Source organism: Pollachius pollachius (assembly GCF_949987615.1).
Source record: "Pollachius pollachius genome assembly, chromosome: 19".
NCBI classification, from domain to species: Eukaryota; Metazoa; Chordata; class Actinopteri; order Gadiformes; family Gadidae; genus Pollachius; species Pollachius pollachius.
In genome coordinates this window covers 15,940,560-15,952,826 of record NC_136952.1, presented here as the reverse complement: position 1 = coordinate 15,952,826, position 12,267 = coordinate 15,940,560, and the positions used below count along the sequence as shown (strand labels likewise).

General features: G+C 43.9%; 1 protein-coding gene across 1 annotated transcript in view; it reads left to right on the top strand.

Moving 5' to 3' along the window:
* Nucleotides 1-7,688, top strand: part of nrap (nebulin-related anchoring protein) — a gene marked incomplete at its 5' end in the record, with an annotated part of 29,226 nt that extends 21,538 nt beyond the window's left edge. The window contains 13 exons of the mRNA XM_079757477.1: nt 30-227; nt 688-792; nt 1,320-1,418; nt 1,606-1,710; nt 2,177-2,284; nt 2,735-3,046; nt 3,597-3,701; nt 4,215-4,313; nt 4,718-4,822; nt 4,992-5,099; nt 5,575-5,886; nt 6,534-6,689; nt 7,085-7,688. Of these exons, the coding sequence (XP_079613603.1) occupies nt 30-227; nt 688-792; nt 1,320-1,418; nt 1,606-1,710; nt 2,177-2,284; nt 2,735-3,046; nt 3,597-3,701; nt 4,215-4,313; nt 4,718-4,822; nt 4,992-5,099; nt 5,575-5,886; nt 6,534-6,689; nt 7,085-7,444 (2,172 nt within the window). The 3' untranslated portion in view covers nt 7,445-7,688. The remainder of the gene's footprint in view (nt 1-29; nt 228-687; nt 793-1,319; nt 1,419-1,605; nt 1,711-2,176; nt 2,285-2,734; nt 3,047-3,596; nt 3,702-4,214; nt 4,314-4,717; nt 4,823-4,991; nt 5,100-5,574; nt 5,887-6,533; nt 6,690-7,084) is intronic.
* Nucleotides 7,689-12,267: the final 4,579 nt, after the last annotated feature.

Sequence of the window (12,267 nt, the reverse complement as noted above, 5' to 3'; positions counted from 1 at the left end):
AATCTCCCTCCTCTGCATCACTGGTGCAGGTCACGTACAAGCAGAAGTCCACCAAGGGGCTGTCCCAGTACCACCTCTCCATGGACATGCTGGAGGTGGCCCACGCCAAGAAGGCCCAGTCGCTGGTCAGCGACCAGGACTACCGGCTGACCCTGCACAACTACACCTCCCTGGCCGACGACGTCCAGACCCAGGCCGCCAGGAAGGCCTACGCCCTGCATAGCGATGTAACCGAGGGAGACGGTCCATAGGGCCATTTAACCAGAGGGATGGATGGATGGATGGATGGTTGGCTGGATGGATGAGTGGATGGCTGGATGGACAGGCAGACGGGTGGATAGACCCATGGGTAGATGGTAGACAGATGAATCAGATGGATTTAGATAGATTGATGTACACATAGAGAGAATAAAGCTAAAACCAATAGATTTATAGATGGGTGGATAGGTGGGGGGTTGAGAGATGGACGGATGGGGAGACAAACAGATGGGTGAATGACAGATGGAAGGACAGACAGATGGAATATAGAAACATTGATCAATTGATAGCTTCAAAATATAGAAAAAAGATGGACAACATTTAAAGATACATAATGCAGACTATAGACCTAAGTTGGCTTAATGGATGAGACATATGTACGGAGGGATGAGACAGCTGGAGAGATGATGGTGTGTGTTTTCGATACAGAAAGTGTACCGGGCGGACCTCAACTACCTGCGGGGGGCAGCGTGGATCGCCACCGGGGCGCTGGGGATCGAAGGCTCCAAGAAGGCCTCTGAACTCATCAGTGATGTAGGACACTGACCCCTCTACACTGCCTTCTGCTTCACCTCCATCCAGCCTCACTGTAGCAGGACCCTGTGGGGAAATTAAACAGAACATCATCAAATATGATGTTCTGACATTATCAAAAGCATTTCTGAGGCTTTAAGAAGTAGCAGAACGTTCTTGGGTATTTTTTAAAAACAATTGCTGAAATTTTAATGTAATATAAAGCTTTTTTTACTACTTGATTGATCAACTTATGCTTTCATAAACCTAGCAATTGTTAATACTTACCACTTCTTTTTGTAAATATCTTTACTGTACCGACAGCGATATAATGTGTCTCTTTCCTCTGACAAATGTACTTATTGTAAGACGCTTTGGATAAGAGCATCTGCTAAATGCCCTTGATTTAAATGTAAAAGTAATTAGTATAATACACTGTTTTATTGAGGTCCATTCCCCCACAACCAAATCCTGTGTTGACTGAGTGACATATGTAGCCGATGATTTAGCGAATGCTTCAACTCATCTCTTGTTTTTACCGCTTACAGAAAAAGTACAGACAGCAGCCGTACCACTTCAAACACACGTCTGTGGCGGACTCCCCTGACATCCTCCACGCCAAACTCAGTGGACAGGTGGCTAACGAGGTAAGCTAGTCACAATGAGTATCTCCATTAGAAAATAGTTAATCCTTGGAAAATGGAAGTTGGAAACATAAACAACACATTTCATTCTCGCAATTTGAAACGTGAACACAATATCTATTTGCTTTGCTTTCTAAAAAGTTTTTTTAATTGAAAATGATTAATTTTCCTTTAATTTCCTGTCGTAAAGCGATTGTACAAAGTGCAAGGAGCAAACAACCGCCACAACTACACCCTCACCGCTGAGAGACCCGAAATCACCCAGGCTAAGATCAACGCTGCGAACTTTAGCGACGTGTGTACAACACCCCACGTCATATGCAACAAAACATCGCTCCTCAATACCACATGAGTATTGACATGTATATGTACTTATAGATTACAATGTAATGTCTATTGATTAATAATAACTTTTTTTGGACTCTTCGGCCATCAAAATATTCGATTTAATTTTAGAGCATGATCATGGGAAGATACAGGTAGCAAGGTTACCAAGTTAGCATGCTAAAGTTTGCATATATTTGCCTCAGTATCAGTCTTCTATCTTAACACCTTTCAATTGGAGTGGAGACGGAAAGTATCTGTAGGTCCAAGGAGAATGTATACAGTTCCTTTTCAATTCAATAGTTATTATAAAAACAGGGTTTTTTTTATCATTTGTATATAATTATATATTATAGTTACAATTGATATTTACACAACATCTTCTAACATCTACTAAGGCTACTTGTATAACCGTCTGTAACCGCGTGGTTTTGCAGATCAAGTACAAGGAGTCGTGGCACACACTGAGGGCCCAGGGCTACAGGCTGACCATGCAGGACATCCCCTTCCAGGCCGCCAAGACCTCCACGGGCATCGCCAGTGATGTAAGACCCCCGCCCTGGCTTCACAGTTCACACACTCAAAGATTATCACAAACATGATGCATGCTGGGACGGGATGATGTCAGGGCGCTCGTACATGATGCACTACACGCTGGGTGAGGAAAGACAATGTGGAGGTCAAGAATGATGGAAGTGTAATAAAGAGGGAAATTAGTCCTTCCATCATTGGTAGTCACAGATAGAAGTATAAAAACAAGATAGCATTAACATTGGGACTGAACAATACAGATCTAAATGCAAGTCGCAACACATTATTCTTTATTACATTTATTGCATGGTATCTGCTGATGTGTTCAGAGCCACTTGTTTAACAATTAAACTAAATTGCATAGGGCTGAATCTCGTCTTCTGGGACGTTGAATCATGGCTCCACCTGCCCCTAGTTGCACTGTGACTGAGCCCTAATAACCCATCCCTCCCCTCCCAACACAGATCCAGTACAAACACAACCACGTGCTCGACAAAGGGAAGCACATCGGCGCCAAGAGCGTGACGGACGACCCCTACCTGGTCCACTGCCTGCAGGCCGGCCGGCTGGCCAGCAACCAGGAGTACAGCAAGGAGGCGCGGACGGACAGCGGCAAGTTCCACCTGAACCAGGACATGATGGGCCTGGTGACGGCCAGGAACGCCCAGGCCCTGGCCAGCGACCAGGACTACAAGACCCGGCTGCACGACTACACCGTGCTGCCCGACGACATGAAGGTCCAGTGGGCCAAGAAGGCCTACGACCTGCAGAGCCAGGTAAGGGGGGGGGGGGAAGGAGGTAGGGAGGAAACAGAGATGGAAGAGAGGGGGGGAAGGGAGGAAACAAAGATAGTGGAGATGGGGAAGGGAGGGGGGAAGCAGAGATAGAATAAGGGGGGGGAGAGCAAGCAAAGATGAGGAGAGGGATGTAGAGGAGAAGGGGTGAGGGGGAAGGAAAGGAAAGCAGTAAGAGGAAGGAGAGATGACAGGGGAGGAGGAGAGGAGAAAGGGATGGAGAGGACAGGAGTGTAGGGAAGGTAAAGATCAGGAAGAGCAAACAGATGGATATCAAAAAACGTGCACACATGCACAATTTATTATTAGTTTCCTAGATTTTGTATATATTTCATATTTTATATTTAATATCAATGCACAGTGGTATTGTTTACCTTGTTTATTCTGCAGAACTGACATTCAGTTCCTAGTACGTGCAAATTCACCCTGAAATGTGATGAGGTCAACAATGAAAGGGCAAGGAGGCGAGGTTTCCCAGTGTCAGGACCAGCCGACGCACCGTGATGAGCCCAGTGGTCTGTTTCATCCCCAGAACCAGTACAAGTCGGACCTGAGCTTCATGAAGGGCGTGGCCTGGGACGGCGTGGGCGCCCCTCAGATGGAGTCGGCCAAGAAGGCGGGAGACCTGCTCAGTGAGGTGAGAATGGGGGAGTCAGGGTCAGGATGGGGGCATCTGATATGCATCTACGGGGGTCGCAGGAGGATTCCGATTTTTCAGCTATAGATATCAACTGATTCATTTTGAATATTGTAAATAGTTTATTCCAAAGGTTTGAAAGGTCCTGTAAAAAAAAAATATATATATATATAGATACGGACAGGCCGCAACAGCTCACAGAAAGGTACTACGAATGAGTTAGTGCAGTGCAATGTGTTTATTGGACATTGAAATTAGAGTCTTAAAGTCTTGATATTCTGATGTTGAAACAATGTGTGGAACAAGATGCCAGGTAGAGTTGCAGAACTTTTCCAAACTAAATGGGTTCACACACCAAAAGAGGAACAATTTGGTTAGCAGATTAACTTTTAACAAGATAGTGACACATTCAGGGTGTGCTGTGTGCTGCAGTTTGGGTGTGCGATGTCCTGCTTGTAGGTTGTGGGTTTGATTTCAGAACCTCTTCTTCTTTGTGGTTTTGGTTCACTGCAGAAAAAGTATCGTCAGCCTACTGACCGCCTGAAGTTCACCTCGGTGACGGACTCTCCAGACATGGTCCACGCTAAGAACAGCTATCAGCAGTGCAGCGAGGTAAATCACCCCCACTAGTCTTACCTGGGGGGGAGGACTCCAGGTTCACAAAGTCAAAGTACCATGCTGTGTTTTGCTCCACCATTGAATACGTTTGCAGTTCAATGGCAGTTAAAATCCTCCTACCCAAATAGTGACCATTGAGTGGTTGTTCCCAAACCTAAATCTAAGTATTAAAGAATGAAATTGTAAAAATTTAAAATTAACTATATTTATCAATTTGTATGTTATACTTAGTAAAATGATATTGGTTTCTCTGCAAATTCAATTCTCATTTCCTCATTATATCTCATTTACAGTTCAGGATGATGAAATTATTGAATAATTTAGCTTTGCCAGCAAGCGAATGTTCCTAGTTTGTTAGGACAATGCTAATGCTAGCCCTCTCTCCACACTCTTTCCAGAGGCTGTATAAGTCCGGCAAGAACGACGACATGCATAAGTACACCCTGCACGGCGACGACCCCGACTTCCTCAGAGCCAAACTCAACGCTCAGCAAATCAGCAACGTAAGATTAGGGAATAATTCCTATTTTTTACTTCAGAAATAATGGTACATAATAATAAAGCATAATAAAGGTCCACATTCATAATTTATGAAATGTGATCACATTGCGTCAAACTTTGCTCAGTATTCCCGCTTTGGTCCTGACCCGTTTGGTCTCTCTCTCCCTGTAGAAAGCGTACAAGGCGTCCGCAGACCAGGGGATGTCCCTGGGCTATGACCTGAGGTTGGACGCCATTCCCTTCCAGACCGCTAAAGCCTCCAGAGAGATCGCCAGTGATGTAAGTCCAGACACCTCAGGGACTTTAGAGTGGACACACACTTTTTAACCCAAATATGTTGACCTCAAAAAGATGTGACTAAACCCAGACATTGAATAGTCTAAAAGGACAGGAGAAACTAGGAGGTCCCCTTAAGGGTTACATTGTGTACTTTCTTAACACTTTTATCCAAAGAGACTTTCAAGTGAGGATGAGAATAACGCAATCAATAACAATTGGAGTAGCTAAAGAACAAACGTTGTAATGCTAGATAAAGTAAACAGATGAAAATTATAACTGGAGTGACCGTAGTAGCCAGTAGCCAAAGGATAGTCTAATTTTTGGCATAAGAAAATAAATCACTGCAAGTCACTTCAGATTAAAAAAAAAAGAACTAATTTCACAAACAAATTAAAGTCTGCGCGAAGGGAAAAATAACGCTTACAATAAAACAAACCGATGAAGACCCTCACCATACCCCCCCGTCCCCCCACAGCTCAGCTACAAAGAGTCCCACCTGCGGGAGAAGGGCCAGCAGGTGGGCCTGCTCAGCGTGGCCGACGACCCCAAGATGGTGCACTCGCTGGCGGCCAGCAAGCTGCAGAGCAACCTGGAGTACAAGCGGCAGTCTAAGGAGGAGCGCGCCCGCTTCAAGATGGGCGCCGACCAGCCCGAGTTCCAGCACGCCAAGAAGAGCCAGGCGCAGGCCAGCGACCTGACCTACCGTCAGAGGCTGCACGACTACACCTGCGACCCCCAGCAGCTCAACCTGCAGCACGCCAAGCAGGCCTACAAGCTGCAGAGCGACGTGAGCACCGCCCTGTATCTGTACGGGGGGTGGAGGGTCTCCTGGGGTGGAGGGTCTGCTGGGGTGGAGGTTCTGCTGGGTTGGAGGGTCTGCTGGGGAGGAGGGTCTGCTGGGGTTTACAGCTCCTTTTTATCGACTAGGGGTTCCAGCACTCCAACGTCTGTAAAGCGTGGGGGTGTCCGCAGCGGACCTAAAGTATGGCATTTAAACCTCATTATCAAAAGAAGCTTTACTTCGGTGACTTGAGTATCGTAGGAAAATATGAATGTTAGTTGATGCATTTCACCAGAGAAATACCCAGATAATATATAGGATAGTGTGGTTTCAACGGTGTTTGAGTACCAGATGTAAGGGTCTGTTTTCGATCCCACTGCATTAATCCTTACTACGAGGCAGGTTACGAAAGCGCGGTTTCTGGCCGGAGCGACACCTAGCTAACCCAATCGTTAGCCATTTGCCTGTGCTCAGACACATTTCACAAAACCAGGAACCCGCACAGGAGGAGTGAGGCTGAACATCCTTATACACCCCGGTTCTGGGTTCCGTCTCCTGAGTGTCCACGGTCCACAGTGTGCGCCCAATGAGGCCCTCTCGACCTAGGGCTCAATTCAAAGCCCCCTGTCCCCCCGGCTCCTCTGACCACCCAGGTGAACTACAAGGCGGACCTGAACTGGAGCAGGGGCGTGGGCTGGACCCCTCCAGGCTGCCACAAGGCGGAGCTGGCCCGGCGGGCGGCGGAGCTGGGGCTGGCGGAGGGCGTGACCACCGACGAGGCCATCGCCCAGTACCAGCAGCTCATGATGGTGAGCGGGGAACTCACCGGCTTCTCCGGGGCTTGGAGAATCGAATGCTAATGCTAATGCCAACACATTCTGGATACCCGGCCCTAGCATTCCAAGCAGTAATGTGGAGGTTTTTGTGTATTCTCGAAAGCACTTAGATATAAGAGATTTAACGGTTTGCAGTACCACTCAAAAAAACCCAAAAAAATATTAACAATGAACTATAATTTTATATTTGATAGGACGTGTCTATCATAATTTGGTTGTGGTTTTCTTTACTTTAAACGTCTTTAAACAAATTTCAACAATCATGAAAGTTTTATATATTTGCCATATAATGCTCTTTGGTACATAATGGGTGCATACAAAAAATAGATGTGGTTAAGAGTGAAGAACCGTTCCTCCACCTCCCCCAGATCCACCACCAGAGGCGCATGATGGAGCAGGAGCAGCAGCAGCAGCAGAGCTCAGAGCTGGTGGAGACCAGCGAGGAGGTCCACGATGGCGTCAACATGGACGCCATGGAGATCCTCCACGTCAAGAAGAACAAGGCCCTCCAGAAGAAGAGCAGCAGCAGCACCACGACCTCCACCACCTCCTCCACCACCTTCAGGTCCATGCAGAAGAAGAGCACCTCGTCCTCCTCAAAGCAGTCCGCCATCATCACCTCCTCCTCCTCCTCTTCCTCCTCCTCCGCCGCCGCCACCGCTGCGTTCGAGAACATGCTCCAAGAAGCTACCCTGTCCGGGAAACCGCCCGCCATCGAAGAAGCATAAACGCGCGTCTGGGGACGTTCGCGGTGAGGGACACTTTCAAGATGGCGTGGTTCATGTTTACCTGGCTGTTGGTTCACTTTGCAGTTGGTGTGGAAGTATCAAGTATTGATTTGGAATGTTTGTTGTGTCTGTCGCGATGCCACACAGTGATGCTAATGTGTAGCAAGAGGGATCTGAATGGGTGTTATGTTTTTATATAGAGACCAGTTATTTATATAGAGTGTATCCAAGTCACAAACCCGGTGGAGAAGGCCAGTGAAGTGAAGTGAAGGGAGTGACACGTGGGAAATGCGGCAACAGTAAAAGTGTTCGGGAAGTTTAAGGAAAAGTTTAATAAAAAGAAAAGCCAAAACACAGCTGTGGGTCAACACGTTATCATCGGTAACGAGGTCAGGTTTACAGCGACCCTCTTGACTTTTGAAGGAGGTTGATCAGCACTAGAAATATTGATTGACGATGTAGTGGGAGGATTATGGTATTAAGTAAGTTTGGTTTGAAACGGTCTCACTAGGCAGGTTCCTGAGAAAGTGGAGTTAATAGGAGAATTAATAAGTCAAAAGTTCTCAACAAAAGGATTTATAATTCATGCAGTGCCTTCTTGATCAGAAGCCATTCCAATCAATTGGACGTGGCATCGACAATCACTTCAGGAAGGATCCCCTCTATAGTGATTCCCTTGACTGGTTTGAGCCCTGGGTCGGCTGTGCAGAAGAGTGTTTTGGGAGCTGTGGCACCAAGGGTGAAAGTTACATTTACGGTCTGGCAGGTTCAGCTATGCAAGCATGAAATGGCGCCTATTTAAACTCAAGCTGGACTGGGAGTAAAGTACCTAAAATAATGAAATGATGATCAACAATAATAAACACAGTTTGTTAAAAGCAACCAAACTGAATCTTCAGCTTCTTAACCACTAAAATCGAAGGTGTTTCGAGGTGTTTAAAACATCCATGCTGCAAAGAAACAAGATGGCTAATATCCATCACTCGGTATATAGCAAGGTCCAAAATAGATTTGACCTTGACATTTGGTAGATATAGACAAAATGTTTGTTTTTATTATCTTTGATTCTATTTGGCCTTCTACGTAATTAATTTCATCACTGTTTAACTATTAACCCACAATTGTTGCATAATAATGAACATTTTGGGTGAAATAGGCTTGTGTGTACGTTGTAAACACAAGCCTGATGTTGCAACATTGGAAATTCCCAAGTTATCAGACAACCAGGCCCGGAGTGGCTAATCGGGTGGACCGGGAAACCCCCGGGCTGAAAAAGGGTCCCACTCTGGCCCTGCAGATAACTATATAAATACGGTCATGATACTGGGGTAGACAGTTCCGTCCCATTATCCAAACCCAAATTCATCAAGACAAACAAGAGGATCAGTCCGGAGAGAGAAGAAAGATGAAGACTTTAGCGGTTGTTCTGGTGCTTAGGTTGGCCTTCAGCTTTGGTGAGTAGAGGTCTACAGTCCCAAACGTCTCCATTTAAATGGCCCACTTAAAGAATACCAACCACTCATATCTAATATACTTGATCTGTAGGAGAAGCTCGGAGGTGCAAACGACGCAAAGGTATAAGCTGTCATAACATGGTGGAGACGTGCAGGCAGTGTTACCCCTAGCACTGTATGGTTAAGGCGGCCGTAACAACACTAGGGCCTTGACTACCAATGTATTTAAAAATAATATTTATTATTAGTATTATTATTATGCATTAACAAAGTACAAAACTCTCGTAGGACAAGAAATCATATTTCCATCAGGATTATTCCATCATATAGATAAGGGGGCGGCAACCCTAGGCACGCGTGCCACCACTGGCACGGCCTTCTCAAAAACATATTTTTTATTTTTATTTTATTATTATTATTAAAAAATTTCACAGCACAATGCGGCAGCATAATCATTACTACAGATTTTTTTTTCACTTTATTCTGTTTTGGGCATTTCCCCCCAGTGCAAATATGTTTAAATTAGTAACAGAAAGTAGTGTTCTGAAACGGGATCAATTAATAGTTTTTAAAACTATGTTGTGAGTAATAGAGAAGTAAACATTTTAAATATTGTTGCAAGTGGCCTGTATGCATCGCCTTCACATGGTTTTGCAAAGCTGTACATGTCTTAAAGATATTGATGTGGTGGTTCCAGCATTCTCATATATTCTCGTTTTTTTCATTTCTCACAGTGCAAATATGTTTTTGAGTGAGTTTCTGAAAATGGTGTTTTAAGATGGACATTTGTAATTATAATTTGTAAACCCTTGTTGCAAATATGACAACCAAAAAAATATTTTAAATGTTGATGCATGATTGTGGACTATATGGAAATAGTTCCAGGTCTTCTGGAAATGTTTTTGGTCGCTGTGTCATAATTCAGCTTAATTTTTTATATATTGTTGCTTAAGGCATTTCCTCATCCTCATTAACGAGAAAATGTCAAACTGGCACTGCATGTTGAAAAGGTTGCTGACCCCTGATATAGATAAACAATGCATTGGTAATCAGAAGTCGTGCCATTAAGCTTCTTGAATGAAATTGAAAGTGGGCGCGGAGGATAGTTCACCTCTGCGTCTTCCGAATTGGAACAGAGAAGGAGGGAGTCTCGCCCGGGGCAAAATACCCCCAAAACACCACCTTGATTAAGACAGTTCCTGGGGGAAACACTGCGTGCAGGGGACCCAACAACATGAGAGCGGATGCGGCCTACCTACGTCCCAGTAAGTACACATGCCCTTCTATCCGACCTGGTACATGCTGCTCTTTAGCTGATCCTTGTCTTCCTCCTCCGTTGAAGTCATGGCTCGCTTGTTGATAACTCGTCCTCTTCACCTGTGTTCTTGTTACTTAAGATCTTATGTTTCAGGTTGGGGGGCTTTGCCTGTGTGTTTGCCTGTTTTTTTGTTTGTCATCTTATTTCTTCCTATCAGAGGGAAATTACTTCAGACGTTGCATGAAGGGGTTCGAATGCGACCTGTTGCAATCTCAGCACGATCTTATTATGGTCACATGCTGTGAGACAGACCTCTGCAACTAAAGCCCATAGCTGGGGTCGGAGGTCACCAAGGTTCATCTCTACCAGGGTTATTCGCATTTTGAAATGGGCCATTTCCCTTTCTGTACCATCTGTAGGGAGAAGGTAGATTGACATGCATCACAATAAAGCTGATTTGTAATTATTAATTTACTGCATCTAAGACTATTCTTTCTTTGTTGTATAAAACTTTGTGGAATTCCTAGTTTATTTGCAATGAGTTTTTAATGAGAAGAGAAATTTACATGTAAAGTGGGAGTAGGCCCATTACGTTAAGGCAGGAACTGTCTTAGACCGTAGAGCCTCCCAATGTATCTAACTTGAAATTGTTATTAGAAGGGCTGACTTGCAAGTTTACGTAATTAGGGGTCCGAGCAGCAAAGCTGCTTGGACCCCTATTGTTTCTGCAACGTTTTTTTTTCCCCTCAAATTTTGTAAAAGTCATACTGCAGCCTATACCGTAAGTCGAAAACTCATGAAATTTTCAGGTATGGTTACCAATAACCCCCTCTACCCATAAACCCAAATGATTTTTTTGATCATGAATTAGGCTTATTTCTCCTCACCAGATTGACCTGGACTCAAAATCCTTTCAGAATATTAATCTCTAGAATCAGATGCATTTATAAAACCCTGTAGATATATATAAAATATTTACTTTTCCCACAATTTCATATTAAACCTAAACATGATAAAAAGATTCATAGGCTACAAAAATAATCAAAAATCGCCAAATCGCCACATAAAATCTTTAGACCAAGCCTCGCAAAAATCATCAAACAGAATTTGTTTCATTTAAGAAATATTGGCCAATAAAGTTGGAGCACTTTTTCTTATATGACCATTTGTTATTGTATAAAAAAACATACGACTATTGTTAGGTGGATACCAATACCCCCCACTACCCATGAACCCAAATTGTGGTACTGCACCCAAAGGTGGCGCTATTTAAAAAAAATAAATAACTAGCCTTATTTCTCCTTACCAGTTTTACCTGGACTCAAAAATCTTTCATCATATTAATCTCTAAAATCAGATGCATCTTTTTCACCCTGGTCTTCTGCTCTAAAATGTTTACTTTTTCCACAATTTCATAGAAAAGCCAAACGTCCACAGTCTCAACCCATTTTGCCTATATGTCCATTTTGTTATTGTATAACTACCATACGGCTATTATTAGATGGATACCATTAACAGTGCAGATTTTCAGATCTGTGCTCTTTTAAGAAAGCCCTTAATTCTCTTGTGAAATGTGTGCTTGGAGTTTTCTTGATGTTGTGTGCATATCAAAAGACATTTTCACCATGTGAATGAGGCTTCATGGAGTTTAGGAATGTTAGTGGCTCAACAGGATAATGCCTTGTTCTGTTGATCCTTAGGTTGAGAGTTTGAATGTTGATTAGAGCGTCATGAACATGATATTCTGTCATTGCCACTCATTTAAGAAACACAACATTGAACAGCACCTGAAATGGCAATCATCAGGCAATCAACATTCTGACTCATTAGTTTCCAAGAATCTGACTGCCAAGACACAGTATGGCATTAGGGGAACTTCTTCGGTAACCATTTTTCCTTCATAATTAACTCTATCATTTTTATATTTCTTCCGTTAGTGTTCTTGACTACAAAGGTTTGATTTCCCCAGAATTTCAAAGATCTTTTTTAGGTATATGCTTTTAAGAAAGCCCTTAATTCACTTGAGAAATGTGTGCTTGGAGGTTTCTGGATGTTGTATGCTTATTAATAGACATTTTGACCATGTGAATGAGGCTGCAGTTCAGGTTTAT